General features: G+C 38.4%; 1 protein-coding gene across 1 annotated transcript; it reads left to right on the forward strand.

Moving 5' to 3' along the window:
• The first annotated feature begins 683 nt into the window (after positions 1–683).
• On the forward strand, positions 684–2,035 carry Pou3f4 (POU class 3 homeobox 4). The gene has a single exon (XM_036174560.1). It carries the CDS (start codon positions 785–787, stop codon positions 1,868–1,870), a length of 1,086 nt encoding a protein of 361 aa, XP_036030453.1. The 5' UTR covers positions 684–784; the 3' UTR covers positions 1,871–2,035.
• The last annotated feature ends 15,680 nt before the right edge of the window (positions 2,036–17,715 follow it).

A 17,715-nucleotide genomic window follows, 5' to 3' on the forward strand; every position in this document is an offset into this window, starting at 1 on the left:
TTAAGATTTACATTTGCAAACCCTCAACTCTTCATGTCCTGGATCAAAAATTTAAGAAAAAAAAAAAGAAATCTTTTTCCTAGATCGTTTTAGTTTCTTATAAATGAAAAAAAAATAAGCAAAATAAGTTGGAATAGCTTTTATTGGATCATGATTTTTTTTATTTGGGGTTCTGACCTAAGACATTACTTTATTCAAAGTTTGTAGATGCGTTTTATTTTGCAGTCCCTGCCACACAGTAACCCAAAGAGCTAACTAAACCTGAAAAATTTTTATGCACTAAGATCAAAATGACATTTTAATTTGCTTTCTTTCTTTCATTCTCTCATTCATTCTTTCTTTCTCTCTCTCTTTCTTTCTTTTAATTTAAATAAGTCAAAGGGAGATCTGAAACCAAAGTTACCCTCCTCACTTCCACTCCACACAAACATATCTCTTCTCCATCACAAACAACCACATAGTCCCCAGGAGGGGGGAAAGGGTTAACTAAAAGAGCCTCTGCCACTCCGAGCTAAGCAGCCAATGGAGCCTAAAGATTGATTCACTTCCTGCTTGGGTCTCACTGAAACTCCGGAGCTTCGCCAGCCTAATTTGGAAAGCGAGCTCGGCCTCCCGCACCATCATTGGCTGAGTTTATGCCTGGCCAGGCCAAGTCGCACTGCGATTGGCCTTGGCGGGTGCCGGTAACCTGCGCTAGCGGCTTTGGTTCCCCCTCACCATAGATGTCAAAGGCTGAAGCTGCTCCCTTTGCCACATTATAACTAGTAGAGGATCTTCATCGACCATGGCCACAGCTGCCTCGAATCCCTACAGCATTCTCAGTTCCAGCTCCCTCGTCCATGCGGACTCTGCGGGGATGCAGCAGGGAAGTCCTTTCCGGAATCCTCAGAAACTTCTCCAAAGTGACTACTTGCAGGGAGTTCCCAGCAATGGGCATCCCCTCGGGCATCACTGGGTGACCAGTCTGAGCGACGGGGGCCCATGGTCCTCTACATTGGCCACCAGCCCCCTGGACCAGCCGGACGTGAAGCCAGGACGGGAAGATCTGCAATTGGGCGCAATCATCCATCACCGCTCGCCACACGTAGCCCACCACTCGCCCCACACTAACCATCCGAATGCCTGGGGAGCAAGCCCAGCTCCAAACTCGTCCATCACGTCTACCGGCCAACCTCTCAATGTGTATTCGCAGCCAGGCTTCACGGTGAGCGGTATGCTGGAGCATGGGGGACTCACTCCGCCACCAGCCGCTGCCTCCACGCAGAGCCTGCATCCAGTGCTCCGGGAGCCTCCAGACCATGGTGAGCTGGGATCGCACCACTGCCAGGACCACTCGGATGAGGAGACTCCAACCTCTGATGAGTTGGAACAGTTCGCCAAACAATTCAAACAAAGAAGAATCAAGTTGGGTTTCACGCAAGCCGACGTGGGGCTGGCACTGGGCACACTGTATGGTAATGTGTTCTCGCAGACCACCATCTGCAGGTTCGAGGCCTTGCAACTGAGCTTCAAGAATATGTGCAAGCTGAAACCCCTGCTAAATAAGTGGCTGGAGGAGGCTGATTCATCCACAGGAAGCCCTACCAGCATTGACAAGATCGCCGCTCAGGGCCGCAAGCGCAAGAAGCGAACCTCCATCGAGGTGAGTGTCAAGGGCGTACTGGAAACGCATTTCCTCAAGTGTCCCAAGCCTGCAGCGCAGGAGATCTCCTCGCTGGCCGACAGCCTCCAGTTGGAGAAAGAAGTGGTGCGTGTCTGGTTCTGTAATAGAAGACAAAAAGAAAAAAGAATGACTCCACCAGGGGATCAGCAGCCACACGAGGTTTATTCGCACACAGTGAAAACAGACGCGTCCTGCCACGATCTCTGACTGGAGAAAGCCCGGAGGTGGCCCGCAGCACTGGGAGCAGTGCGGATATCATCCTCACTCCCTTTCTTCCTTTCATCGCTACATTCTTTATTATCGCTATCTCTCTAGCTTGCTAGCTCTTTCTTTCTTTCACAGGGGTTTCTAACTTATGTTAAGAAAGGAAACACACACACACACACACACACACACACACACACACACACATTCAGGCTTCTCAACTCTGAAACACAATTATATTAAGCAGTCCAGGCGGGGACCTCTTAGTCCCTGCTGCCAGGGCAATTTCCCTCCAACCTTTTCTGCTGATCAATACATATTGTTTACTCTGAGTAAGATTTGTTTGGTTGCTCCTCTCAAAAATGGGCAAGGAGCTGGGTAACGGGTGGGGGCGGGAGAGGGTGGGAAGACAGATGTGTGCCTATGAATAACCTTTCAGCGCCTTGGTTATAGCAGCTGTATTTCAGGTGAAATCTGTTTTACAATAGACTAGTTTTGCATTTTTTAAAACTTCTATAGCGTTTCTAAATGTCTGCGGTGTTTTACTACAAGCTGTACACAATATTTGTGAGATAATTTGTATCTAATCGACCACTCCACATTATTATTGCTATTATTATTATTTCTTCATTGAGCTGATGGGTTTTTAATTGATTAAAAAGCGGAGCGGGGGAGGCTGGAAGGAGGAAAGAGAAAAATGCTCACCTCTTGCACTCCCACACTTTCGAATCTTCATGGAGAGGAGAGGATAAGATGGAGAAAGTTGATGTTTCTGTTTTTGTTTTTGTTTTTTTTTTTCCGGGGACTGAGTGCCTATATGGGCAGAACAAGCAAACTGAAAGGGTTTGCAAAGTAGCCTGAAGAAGAGAGGCTATTTCGCTGCTTTTTGCCCCCTTTTCCCCGCAACTGTGGAGTCTCTGAAGGTTTCCACAGCTTAAATCCCGGTGCCCCAGAAGGATTCGGCAGTGTGGCGCGAAGAATGGGGTTTGAGGGACCAGAAGGATTCTGAATTCACCATCGTAAATGCCTGTGCCTGAAGTTTCCCACAGGCTGCCAGCATAGTCAGGTTGACAACCTGCCCTACCCCATGGTACACTCTCCTAGATGAAAGACTTTGCCTTCACAAATGGTGGCTTTCACCGGAGACCACGACCCAAAGACGCTGGAGACAGATTCGGCCAGCGCTTCCCAGTTCGCAGCTCGCTCTCAGGGTGAGAAACACTCTCCGTAGGGTGGTGAGGGGGTGGGCTAACAGGCACCCTCTGTTTAGTGGGAGCGACAATAAACTGGTTGGCAAAAGTCATGGAGATTCTGGTCCAGCCGTGTACCACCTCCTCCCTCTTGTATATACCAAGGTCTGAGTGAGCTCTTGGGGAGGCCATCTCAGCATCTTTGACAAGCACAGCTGGTGGAAGCCCATGGCAAAGATTGAGCGAGCTAGGGAGCGCCTGGGCGGCTGAGTTAACGCTTTTTTCTTAAAAAAAAAAAATCAAAAATATGTGTGTATGTATTTCTTTGCGTGTGTGCGTGTGCGTGCAAACGTGTGTGTGTAGATAGCTGTGTGTATCGTATTACTGTATACAAAAAAAAAAAAAGAAAAACTTAAAAAAAATCTCGCTAGGCTATGTAGAGATCCCAAAATTAAGCGGTTGCCGTGGCTTTATGGCTAGCTTTCTCTCATGTCCACAGGAGAGGTTCACAGGTGCAACTCGTCCCCAACAAGCACTCTGTGCTGGCCCAGCAAAGCGCCCATGCCCAGCCTTCCACGGCGGGCCTGATCTGAAAGGGATCTCAGCACGCCAGGCTGATCTCAGGATTCAGCCCAGGCGCAGCTGTGATAGACAAAGCTTCAAACTACCTAAGGACCAGAAAACCTTGTGCCCCTTGTAGAAGACGCGCTAGTATGGGCTGCCAGGCCTCTAGTTGACCACACTGTGTCTCCTCTAGCCGCAGGTCAAAGAGCATATATTCATTCAAATCCCGGACCCTTTTGCTATTTTTCTTTTTTCCCTTCCTTCCTTCCTTCCTTCCTTCCTTCCTTCCTTCCTTCCTTCCTTCCTTCCTTCCTTCCTTTCTCTCTCTCTGTCTCCCTCTCTTTCTTCTTCTTCTTCTTCTTCTTCTTCTTCTTCTTCTTCTTCTTCTTCTTCTTCTTCTTCTTCTTCTTCTTCTTCTGTCAAGCCTCTGAATTCTCTTACTTTTAGGTTTTAGTTCTGCAATTGTATTTTCCTAGTTGAATTCATGTTTCCCAAATGTTTGAAGGTGGTGGGTTGTTTGATTTTTTTTTTTTTCTTTGCAGTTAAACGCTATGGTTCAAACCTGAGTTAACCCAAATATTTCTGCCGACTTTATAACTGTACAGTTTTGTATATTAAACGTTTTTGAAGTTATTAATTTAAAAAAGATCATTTAGTTTATTCATTTAGTAACTGATGTATAATAAACGCTATTTTCATTAAGAGTTGCTTTTTCAACTATTTTATTCAAATTGCCTATTGCAGTTGCCAACAATTATTTATTTTCAATAAATTCTGCATTGTGTTTAAATAGAAATTGTTTCAAAGATGAGTTGGGTGTCAAAAAGAAAACAATTCGCTGTAATGTTTGATGTGAACAGTTTCAGTCAAGGGGTTTATATTGACGCAATATTTTATTGTTGTAAAAGATTTAAAGGGTTTAAATAAAACATTTTTCCAAAAAAATGTTTTCTTCTCCTGGCCTTATTGTGTTATGTGTGAGTGGAGCATTTAAAGAGGCACATCCTGGATGAGCAAGGCATTTGCTTTGCTTCAGGTTAGAAATTATTAGTTTTTATTTTGATTCCAGTTTCTATTCCTCTGACTTTTGCCCTTAAGCCTCAGAAATATACTCTCACACACAAAACCTGTTTGTTCACACACACCAATGTGCTCACATAAAATGCACACCTCAATGGTGGAAAGCCAGGTAGGTAAGACTATTTTATTAGTGTTCTCCTAGAACATGTCTTTGTCAACCAATGTCTTCTGTCTACTTCTCCTCACCCCACCCTACCTCACTGCAGCCCCCCAAATTAGACCCAAACCTTCCTGAGTCTTCTATGTTCCTTACATGTTCTCATGCTTCTTCTTTTCTCCACACTCCTGACAGTTCCCTTCTAGTACGGTACTGGGATATAAGTTCACATATTGATTTTCTTAAGGTGCTGCCTGGGCCCAGAAACCTCAAGGAAAATATTGGTTTCAATCCCTATCTATCTGGCTTGTAAGAGGGAAAAGAAAAGATTATGAGACAATTGGGGAGAATTTTTCTTTATTATAGTCATCTTTCCATTCCCACATATAATTTTACATGTATTTCATAAATCCTTCCATGAAATAAGGGACTGCTACCTGTAGTGGTAGCTAATGAGTAATTTGTCAAATATGAGACAATTCTATTTTAAGGATTTGCATGTACAAGCATGTTTTGTCCAACTTTTTTTGGTTGATGCATTTGAATAAACAATATACAAATTTCCAGCAATACAGACCACTTCTACTTGTACTCTGATAGAGATATTTTTCTTAGACAAATCATAAATATTTAATCACTTTAATAGGTAATGATTATCACAAATGATGCCTCGACTTTTAAAGATTGCCTGATTATTTACAGCTGTATAGTAAAACATACACATGTGACTGTTTTCTATGAAACATGCTACATGTTGTGTGTATATTCATGTATATATCTGGATATATCCCCTTTATATATAATATTGTTTTTAAAAATTATTTTATGTAGTGTGTGTGTGTGTGTGTGTGTGTGTGTGTGTGAGAGAGAGAGAGAGAGAGAGAGAGAGAGAGAGAGAGAGAGAGAGAGAGTATGCTACATTTGTGTGAGTGTTCATAGAGGTCATAAGATGGTATTCCATACCCTGGAGTTTAAGGTAGTTGTGAGTCACCCAACATGGATTCAAGGAGCCAACCTGGAGTTCTCTAGAAGAGGAGAAAGGTCTCTTAAACACTGAGTCATCTCTCCGGCCCATGATATTGATTTTATAGAGTTATACCTACAAGCACAAAGCCTATACTAATAAGCCTATATTTTGCTTCATACAAACCACCTATTTCTTATTATACATCTTATAAAAATGAGTAGATTATAATGTTCCTTTTTCTTACTAAAGAACTGTACACAACTACTAACTTTCAGTTTATCCTGAACTCTTAGTTGAAGTCATATGCAGATATTTTAGGAGACACTTATGTGACTATGTAGACATAGGAATCATCAGTACTTTATTAATATATTAATATGCATTATACATATATATCGATCTGAAGCTGACTTCCTTTATTGTCTTTTGTCCTTCTTAACCATAACCATAACCTAGCAGTCTTTTATGATAACCTTATCAATCTATGTATAATGAGAATATTATTATCATTAAAAATCCAGTGTTGTTGGTGCTTTTGCATAGGACTTTCCCTTTCTTAAGGTAGCTTCTTTTCCAGCTCCCCACCAATGCCTTTGCAGAAGTAAGTAGCTTTTGTATTGGCTGTTTTTCAGGCCTTTACAATTGTAGCCCTCTCTTAGGATTTAAATGGATTTAAAATGAACAATAATAATTAATCATATCTAGTGCTATGAAAGCAAAAGTTTTCAACCACAACAACATGTCAGAGTAATAAAACAGAGAAATTGTAAAGAGGAGTAGGAGGAGACTACAGTAAGTATGCAGGTGTTACACATGTATAAATAAAGACAAACTTCAGCCTGTCTACACATGTCTACAAAGGTTGGTTGTTTATATACTTGTACATAAGTAAAAGGGAGAAATAAATTACTAACTTTCATGAATTATTTCTCTATCAACAAAAAGAGGAAAATACGATGCAAGGAAATTAGTTTCTTACCTTTAAAAAGAATCAGATTGAGAGACAGTTATTGCATAATTATAAATATAAAGATTAGTACATGGGATTATTTGTCTTTAATAAAAGCAAACACTGTTTCTTGAAAATATTGAGCATTCAAAATTTCCCTTGCTCTGTAGTCTGTCATTGCTGTTTTCATTGTTTGTAGTGCTACAAGTTGAACATATGTTTCTGGTCGTAAAATATCTTTTATATGAAGAAGAGATGAGACAAAGGAGAAGGAAGAATGTAGGAAATAGCTGGAGGTTGAAAGTAGTTTAAAAAAGAGAAAAGTGTATTTCTCCCACTTCTCAGATCTTTCTAAAGGCACATATGGAACCTCCAAGTTGTGCATATTATTCTACAACTTGGTGGTTAGAATCCAAACATGTAAGACTTCAAAAATCCGAAAGTCCAGTTCAGGCACCTTCTCGACTATTGCCAGTAATCTAAGGTGGGGGTCATCCTTGTGTGTTCCTGGGAACTTCCCTAGTTCTCTGTTTCTTCCTATTCCCATGATGTCTTCGTTTATCATGGTATCTCTTTCCTTGCTCTCCCACTTTATCCCTGTTCCAGCTTGAACCTCCCATTTCCTTATGTTCTCCTCCCCCATTCTTTGCCCTCCGTTACCCCCCTTAACCCCAGATTGCTCATGTAGATCTCATCTATTTCTCCTTTGCTGGGCTATCTATCTATGTGTCCCTCTTAGGTTCCTCCTTTGTGCCTGAACTGGTCTACTCTGGTAATCATATTAGTGAATACCCTGTCATCATAGAGTCTCATCCAGTGACTGATGGAAGCAGATGCAGAGAGCCACAGCCTGGTGCCAGGCCGAGAACCAGGAGTCCAATCAATGAAAGATAGGAGGGATTCTATAAGCAAGGGACATCAAGATCATGATGGGAAAGTGTACAGAGACAACCAGCTACACTAGTGGAAACCCATGAACTGTGGACCAATAGCTATAGAGCACCATGTGACTGGACCCTCTGGATAGGCAAGAAAGTTGTTTAGCTTGAACTATTTAGGGGACCTCTAGGCAGGGGGATAGAGATCCATCCCTGGTGCATGAGCAGGCTTTTTTGGAGCCCATTCCCTAAGGTGTGAAACCTTGCACAGACTTGGTGCAGGGGAGAGAGGCTTGGACCTGCCTCAACTGAATGTGCTAAGCTCTGCTGTATCCCCATGGGCAAACTTGCCTTGGAGGAGGTGGGAATGGGGGGTTAGACTTGTGGGAAAAGCTGGGGGGCAGGAAGAGAGAAGAGGGGGTATCTGTGGTTGGTATGTAAAATGAATAGAACATTTCTTAATAATAATAATAATAATAATAATAATAATAATAATAATAATAATACAACAATCCAAAAGTCCTTAAAGAAGAAAAAGCAATACTGTAGAAATCATTGCTAGCACTCACACTCATGTGTTCTTTAAAATAAGAGTAGAATATTTTTATACTTGCTCCAGACAGCATTCTTAATGCAGTAACCCTCCAACTTACCCAGATAAAGATATTAATTTTCAAAGTATTAATCCAAGTGAATACACAGTATGTTGGAACCTTGGGCTTACACAGGATCACTTTGCTCAGCCTGGAAGGAGGGGACTGGAGCTGCCTGTACTGAATCTACCAGGTTTAAATGAATCCCCAGGGGAGTCTTGGTCCTGGAGGAGATGGGAATGGAAGGGAGGGGCTGGGGGGAAGGTGTGGGCGGGGACAGGAGGGGGGAGGACAGGGGAAAACATGGCTGAGATGTAAAATTAAAACACAAATATAATAAATAAAAAAAGAACTACTAAAATAAAATAAAATGAAATAGGGGTACCTTTTCAAAAGAGCACTGATGGAAAAAAAAAAAAAAAAGCATGGATGGTAGGATATTTCCAAACTCGTGTGATCATTTAAAAGAACATAGTCTGAAAAACCAAATCCAGTTAACTTCTGCCACCTCCAAGAATTGGGAAATAATCACATATAGGGACCAAAAATACTGTCCTTGTATAGTATATTCAGAAAATTAAGCCCCATGTGCACTGAAATGAAAGGACATTATCATTTCTTTCCTAAATACAAGTATAGAATCTATACCCATTCGCACACTATATAACTCATTAGTTTGAATGCTATGCTTTGTTTAGAACACTATTTGTTATCAGGAAAAAATGAGATAGTTTCACTCTCTAAGGAAGAAGTGGGGTAGCATATTTTGAGGTGAACGCAACATTTTTTTAACATGTAGATATGGATACATGACTCGAAATCTCCTATATCCAAACCCTCTTCCATATACCAACAAACAGACTGTCCTCAATGATGAGGATATTGATCAACTCATTAAATATGTGTTTTGTCTTTCTAGATACTCAAATTGTGCCCACATTATTCTTGTATGGGTAACTGAAATGAGGGGGAAAAGACTTTACTTCATAAAAACCTTGTTATATCTACAAAATATCAAAAAACCTAGTTTCAGTGATCCTCACCTTAATCCAGCACATGCATGCATGTGTGCATGCACGTGTGTGAACACACACACACACACACACACACACACACACACACACACATTTATTTAGCTGCTTGCATTATTAGCCATGAATATTATATCAGCCATTCCTATAAGGAAGGTGATCATGGAAATGTATTATTATTATTTCTTATTTCCTTTAGCTATTTTTCATATATTATAAAACCTTTAAATGTGGCTGATTCCCATATCTATATAGCCCTTCTTCCTCCCTTTCACATACCTAGAAAAAGTCACGTTAAATGTAAATTTGTAAGATACATATTAAAAGTAAATTCATTGTGCATAGTTTTTGATAAAAGTTTTCTTTCTTATACAGCTTCAATATGAACACAGATAACCCTGGACCCTAGCAAAGATTGCTGACTGAAATCATGTTTTGAAAGTGTAGCAATTAGAGGTGCCATAGCTAGATGCAATAGTTTATTAGGCATCAAATGATATATAATTATAATATATGTATATATTATAAATCACATAAAGAACTGTGTTATGGTGGAATTGTTGCACAGAATAGTTGTATTTTTCTTACTGTTTTGTCATTTTGGTCTACCTATCAAGGTGTTAGTACCCATAGTTAGTTAACATTAGTTTTGTTTAAAAATATCTAGCCACAAAGTATTTGAATTTATGCATGTAGAAATTATCAGAACCAAACGTAGAGGTATGTCATAAAAAGTAAATGGGAAAAACTCAAATTTGTGAGGTGTGTTGGTATTGACTCTGTGAAGGACCTTACATAGTAGTCACTGTTAAAGGGTATGGCTTAACTTGCTCTGCCCATATGTGAAGAGCAAGCAGTTCTCTACAAATACCCTTCTTTCATCAGAGGAAAAGAGACTGAGTGTTTTAATATGAAAGTTTAAATTCTGAGTCTCTGAGTTGAGAATGGTTGAAATTTAAATAAACTTACTCTAATCATCTACATTTTACATACTATTTCAAGAGAGAAATCCTGAAATTCTTCAAGAAACTAGCTTTTTTTGCTTTGTTTTGTATTTTAAAAGTAGCTCTTTCATGTCCCTTGAGTCCTCTCCCTACCATTGGTCATGGATGACTAGGTAGTGTTTTCAGATGGTCCCACTAGCTTTCCAAGGGCAGGTCTACAAGACAAAGCACCCATTTCCTACCTTGAGAACTGCAGCCTTTTGCCTGAAAGGGAAGTTCAACTGATCAAGCCCTGTGGTATATTTTACCTCTTAGTACTCTGTTTCTGCATGACATAGGTTGAAGCCTTCTGTTGAGCTAGAAACCTTTTTTTTTCATTAATTAATTAAAAATACATTGGAATAACTGAGTATTTTTAAAATGTCAAACTTAAAGATCTTTATTTCATCTTTTTCTGTACATCTGATTGACACTTCACACAACCACATTTAAGGCTAACTTAGAGAATGTATTAAAACAATTAAAAATAAAAAAAACACACTAGTTAACTTCAAGTTTCTAGTGTACTTTTCCTCTGTAAGCAACCCTAGGAACTTTGTAAATGGTGCCCACACTGTGCTTTGCAACAGCCAATATGCAAATCACAACAAAATGATCACTTCAGGCCACACAAAATGACCACACACAATCTGTGCAAAAAACTCATTAATATCAATAGGCATCCTGTGCACAATTGAAGGGCACTCTATGCTATGGCTTTCATTCATTGCTGTGTGAGAGTATGAAAGTGCATGGGCTCACTATTCAGTCCCACAAATTAAACTCATGTGCCATAGGTGAAGAAAGCAAATAAATGCATTCACATATGTATAATAATTGTTGGTTAAATTTGTCTTTAAGCTTCTAGGAGAGAAACGCATGTAATTTGGTTACAGAAAACAGCAATATTCAAAGCAGTTGTACATTTGAGATATGTAATACTTTCAATTAAAATAATTATAAACATGTGGGAAATATTTTCAGGAAAATAGTTAAATTTAAAGGAGCATCTCCCAGCTGCTTCCAAACACACACACACACACACACACACACACACACACACACACACACACACACACATGCTCTTTTACAATTTTTCCTTAAAAATAATTAAAATAAATTGTCTTAAGCTGAGACAATACAACAATTCCAGTGATTTCTCCAGCCCCTGGCCCCATCATACAAATATCGGTCTGCACTTTCTGAAAAACAATTAAGTTGCTCAAATGACTGTGAGGAGGGTGCCATGTTTTAAATGCATTAAGGCAAAACAGACATTCAGCACAGAGACCATAAATAGTTTAATACAGACTATTTTAACCCATTTGACAGTGAGGAATGTGATAGAAATGATGACTCCTCTGTGATGGAAAGACTATAAATGATATTGTCATTGCTTTCTGATAGTATGCAAGCATTTATTTCTTCAAAGAACACATAAAAATTCAACTCACCTGGAATAAAACTGAGTACTTACAGTAAGATATTTCTTGCTCTACATGCTTTAGACCTGCTCTCTTCCTGTTCCATGCCGCTTACTGTCATACTTGTAACATCCACCCAAAACTTAGTGTCAAATTCACAAGTGACAAGAGGAGGCCAAGATACATAATATCTTAAAGCTATCCTCCACCTTTCCACATATAATTGTATGAATTTCAAAATCCAGCACTTTTAGCTGAATAAATATTCAAATTTTATATACAAGTTTGTATACTAAAAATAGCAACATCAGTCAATTTAATAAACATTTCTTGAGTGTCTCCTATGAATGTGGAATTATTGAAGTAGAATGTAAAGAGTATTCAATAAATAAATGGGCATTGCTTCAAAAATAATGATCCCTGGGGTAAGAGAGGAAGATAATAGAAATCAACTGTTAATTAAATGGCTATGTACTATTGCCAATGAAGATGCTGTTTATTTTTATTGTTGTATTATGAGCACTCATGAGCACATCATTTCATTGTGCTATTTTTAATAATACTGTATTTCTTGTTGAGATAGTTGTAATTGTTAGTTAATCAGACACTAATTTGTTTTTTCTAAGTTTCTCCAACTGAATTTCAACTCTTATCAGCTTGAATTCTTTCCCTGTATACAATTTTCAAGAGAATAAAGTTAAAGAATGCAATAAATGTTGGAAAAGGCACATCCTATTCCTCCTCTACCATTTCCATAAATGACAGGTAACCTAAGCAAGGTGAGAAGCTTCCCTCCCTATTTTCAGCTGCTACACGATTAGGATTAGAAGATTAGTCTGTCAAACACTTCTGGAACTGCTAACTCCTGCTTGAGTTAAGGAGGGAAAACCTCACCAGCAGGTGCTAGAAATCAAACTCCAAAACAAGGAGATTCTGTGTGACAGTTCCACACACAGCATGCATGTCATTGCGTGAGATTTACGACACAATAAAAGCACCAGGCAAAGACAAGCATGAAAAACACATTTGGAGACAGAAATTATTGTTAGAAATTTTAAGGACTTTGTTTTTAAAATGAGAAAGGAAAAACAAAACCTCAAAAATGCTGGAAAAAAGCTCTTTGTTAACAAACTTTTTCTTAGCTAAAAACCTGACTTCATTGAAATTTTTCAGTAGTGCCTTTTTGTGAACTGGTAATGTCTTAATTCATTCCTATGAATTCAAGAACCTGTGGAGAAATGGCATTGATATTTACAGTGTGACTAGTTGACTTGTTAGGATGATTTTCAGAGCTTAAAAACCCTGAGTCTCTAACAGAGACTCATTAAGTATGGAAAGCATTCCTTTTTTTTTCTTTTCCTCCTTTTTGAAATGCACTCAACAAAGCAAGGCTTGCAGCACTATTTCAAAATTTCCAATTATTTTGGGGAAAATATGCTCAGTGTGAAATATGTTCCCTAACACTGATAAAAGAAATAACCAGAGGAATAAAAAAATCATTTTCAATTGTCCTGCATTTGCACTCTTACATTAACAACAGAAAGTAATGAGATGCAAAGGCACGCTTATCCTCAAGGAAAGAGCTAGCAAAACAGTGGACAGTGTCATGAGCATGTCTTCCTATCTAAGACTTCTGGGCAGACTTGCTACTGTCATCATTTATGCTCTTTGGGTAACAGAGATGAAATGATGAACTGGGGTACAGTCACATCAATGCAATGATGAGCAGTGCTACAATGAATCCTTAGTTGAATAAATAATCCATTTGGGGCTTGTCAGGAATCATCCTATGGGGCTGTCAAGATAGATTACTCACTAAAATGTTTGCTTTGCAAGCATGATGACCTGAGTTCAATCTCCAGAATCCATGAGCTGGACTTGGTGGCTGCATGTGCTTTGAATAGCAGTGCTTGTGACACAGATATGGGTGGGTTCCTGGTGCTTTATGGATATTTAGCCTAGCCTACTTGGCAAGTTTCAGTCCTGTGAGGCAGGTGGTTGGCTCCTAAAGAACAACATGAATGGCTGTCCTCTGCCTTCTACACACAAGTCACACACACAAATGTTAACATCAGATATATTTATATCAATAACGTTTCTACAATATATATTGTAATCTTTAAAATTTCTCTCTCTTTCCCTTCTCCTCCACCTCTCTCTCTCTCTCTCTCTCTCTCTCTCTCTCTCTCTCTCTCTCTCTCTCTCTCTCTCCCTTCTCCCCCCTCTCCCTCTGACAATTTTATTAGAGTTTAAAAGAAAACCCCCAGGATAGGCAAGTTGTAAATCTCAGCAGCTGCCTGGAGAAGGATAATGGAGAAGAGAACGAAAAAAGTACTCTGCTTGACTATTTATGGCTATCTCTAGAAGCTTTGTAGCTAAAACAAATTAAAGCACATTATTATTTTGTTTGTTTTCTTGATCGCTGTGGTAGAATCTCACTATGTAACTTTGAACTACTGATCATCCTGCCTCTACATCCTGAGTTCTGGATTTACAGATTTGTATACTACCATGTCAACCTAAGACATCAGGTTAACACTTTTAAAAGTTGCCTCAATTATTTTCCTGTCATTCAGCAATTTTTATGACTTTTCAACCCATCATTTTCCTAAATATTCTAGAGTTGCAGTTTAATGAGCTCTGTGATAATGAAGTTCTTTAACTTTGGAGCTCCAATTTCATCTGTGCGATAGGAATGTTAATTACTTTTATATAATAGGGTTGGAAAATTAAAAATATAATCCATGCAAAAACACATAGCTTCTGGCTTGATGTGTAGTTAGTGTTTTCTTTGGCATTAAGTCTTATTGCTCTGTTTATGTATTTTCCTTTTCTAATTCTGTACTATAACATAAGGTGTGAGTTTGCTATAATGTATTCAAGTAGAGTGGACAGAGAGTCTCTGTTTTTAACACTGACTACTGTTGTGCTTCCATCATTTTCTCCCTAGCAACCCCTATGACAATTGTCATTTATATGAGCAACATGTTCAATAGATTATCCCCAGCATTATGTGTAATTCCCCAGACATTGACTGTAATACGAGATATTGAGAGAGTTATGATCTAGACAACCTAGAATCTGTTTTTATTTATTTTAACAAGGCAAGGAAGTTACACTTTGCAACATCAACTACCATAGGAATCCTTTGTTCTTGGCATGCCTAACAACACAGTGAAAGACAACCATGTCTTGTCACACCAAGGTTGAAAACTGCTTTTCAGTGGGAATGTCCATGTATTTCTCAATCTAAAATATGGACAATAAACACTGACATCCTCTTTATTTAACAATCATAACCACTATTGTGTTTCCCACTAAGGAAAATAATTCAAAAATATCTCCATTGTAGAAATATGTGGAGTCCTACAAAAAGGTTACACATCATTTCTTCTGTGTTCATTGTCATTTAGAAAAAGTAGACTCATATTAGCATATTTCTTTGCCCACTCTAAACGAAAATGCAGTGTGGCTTCTGTGAAATTATAAAACCTTATATATTCTAGGTGGAAGAATAAGCAAGTGTACAACTTTGACCTTTACAGAGCTTGTGAAGTGTGATTCACTATCCAGCTCTCTTCCTCCTGTTTACAGTCTTAGTAAACTGTAGAGATAAAGTGGTATAGGCAACCAATCAAAGTGCAGAATATTGAAAAGGTTAAAGTCTGTGTTTATGAGTCGATTAAATGTTTATAGTCTTTCACAGACTGCACTGGGCCTTAACACTATTGTAACTTATTCCTGTAATGAACATTACAACAAGAGAAAAATAGGGAAAAAAAAAACCAATTTCTTTCTTAAAACAAAATCTGTAATGAGAATACAGAATAGTATAGTATATGTTAATTTGTTCCCATGACAATAACTACAAGAAAAATGAAAAATAATTCCAAACTAAACCACTTGTTGTAAAGAGTAGGATTATTCAGGGACTACAAGAAACTCAGTTTAAAGGCTCTAGGCCTTAGAGTGACAGTTACCTTTATTCCTTGGAGAAAGGTAAAGACATTTTCAATATGGATCTGTGCATAACTCTGAAACATCTGACTCCTTTCTAACCTTTCTTGCCAAAGATTGATAACTAATTTTATTTTATCAGATAGCGAGCATTAGTGCACATGTTATCATATATGTCTGCCTCACTGTTTTATATGAACTGTTATTTTCCTGGATAATGTCTTAAAGTATCTAAAGCTTTATAGAATAATTATATATTATGTGAAAAATATTTCTTTTGTTTGAGCATTAGGTTATATGTCAGGTCTTACAAAAATAATAAAAATTGGCTTGGGGATTTAGCTCAGTGGTAGAGCGCTTGCCTAGCAAGTGCAAGGCCCTGGGTTAGGTCCTCAGCTCTGGCAATAAATAAATAAACAAACAAACAAATAAATAAATAATAAAAATCACCTTCTATATATAATCCACATCGAAATTAGCTGTGCTTAGATTTTTTTTCTTCACAGAAACTTCAAGTATGTTGGTATAAACTCCACAGACTGATAGACATCAGCTTTAGTCATACTGGCACGAATTCAAATATGTTAATCATTTTCTTCTGTTTCAAAAGTGATCCAATATTATTACAAGTCTTAAAAAATAAGTCATCAAACTCTTGTTCCAAATGATGTTCCTTTCAAGAATTTCAAAGAAATTAAGAGATGTTTTAGATTTTAAACAATGGTGTTTATAATGTACTACTAGTGAAAACTACAACATCCATATTTAAAATTGCATCATTTATAATTGGAAAAGATCCTTTTTTTCCATTCTGTAGGCTGACATTTTGTCCTACTGACAGTGTCCTCTGCCTCAGAAGATTTTCAGTTTCATGAGGTTCCATTTATTATTTGTTGATCTTAGTGCCTACACTATGGTGTTCTATTCAGGAAGTTGTCTCCTGTGCCAATGTTTTCAAGGCTGTTCCTCACCTTCTCTTCCATCAGTTTCAGTGTGTCTGGTTTTAGGTTGAGGTCTGTGATCCACTTGGACTTGAGTTTTGTGCAGTGTGGTAGATATACATCCATTTGCATTCTTCATGCAGCTACCCATTTTGACCAGTCCAGTTGGTTGAAGATGCTATATTTTATCCAGTGTGTAGTTTTTGGCTTCTTTATCAAAAAGCAGGTGTCCATAAGTGTGTTGATTAAGTCTGGGTCTTCAATTTAGTTCCACTGATCAATGTGTCTGCTTTTATGCTAATATCCTATTGTGTTTGTTACTATACCTCTGTAGTACAACTTGAAATCATGGACAGTACTATTACAAAAATAATTTTATTATTTTATTTTATTTTGTTTAATCTCAGGATTGTTTTTGATATTCTGACTTTTTGTTTTTACATGATGTAATTTTTCTCCATTTCTGTGAGGAACTGTGTTTAAATTTTTATGGGGATTGCATTGAAGGGATGCTATGGAAAACCTTAAACATTTCAGGTTATTGCAAGACTATTGGTTTGCTCTCTATAAACTGATAGTAAGGCCCTATTGCTGAAAACACCACTTACATATGTCATTGAAGATAGAGAAGTTTAGTTTGTGCATAACTATAGCCTTTACCCCTACTGACTAGTGCTCATGGTACTAGAAGATACTCTGCATGCTACCAGAGGGAAAAAGTAACCACCAGCCCAGCTACATAAACCCTGTGATCTACAATTGTAACTGCCTGCATGATATGCTGATATAATAGTGGCACAAATGCTGTAGGAGTAATTAATCACTTTCTCATTAGATTTAGATCCACTCCATGAGATGGAATGCATGGTTGACACTGCTTAGGTGGTCAAGAACCTGGGACTAGACAGGCCATGAACTGGGGGAAAAATGAAATATTACTGTTCTGTTAAGTAACATAACAGGAAAATGACTCCTAATGATTCTGCTATCAGTGCCATCATTAAAGAAGCTTCTTGTTGCAAGAAGGGACCTAACATAGAAACCCACAACTGAACAATGTGGAGAGTGAGAAATTTTGGAACGCTTAGTTCTAAATGGGATGTCTTTGTCAAAACCCTCCCACCAGGACTCAGGGACTTTTGTGAAAGGGGAAGCAGAAAGATTGTGAGATCCAGGAAATAGGTGCCACCAAAT

The sequence above is a fragment of the Onychomys torridus genome, chromosome X (assembly GCF_903995425.1).
Source record: "Onychomys torridus chromosome X, mOncTor1.1, whole genome shotgun sequence".
NCBI classification, from domain to species: domain Eukaryota; kingdom Metazoa; phylum Chordata; class Mammalia; order Rodentia; family Cricetidae; genus Onychomys; species Onychomys torridus.

What these genes read in the sequence shown, in the direction of transcription:
- Pou3f4 (XM_036174560.1), top strand. Translation starts at nt 785, where the DNA reads ATGGCCACAGCTGCCTCGAATCCCTACAGCATTCTCAGTTCCAGCTCC.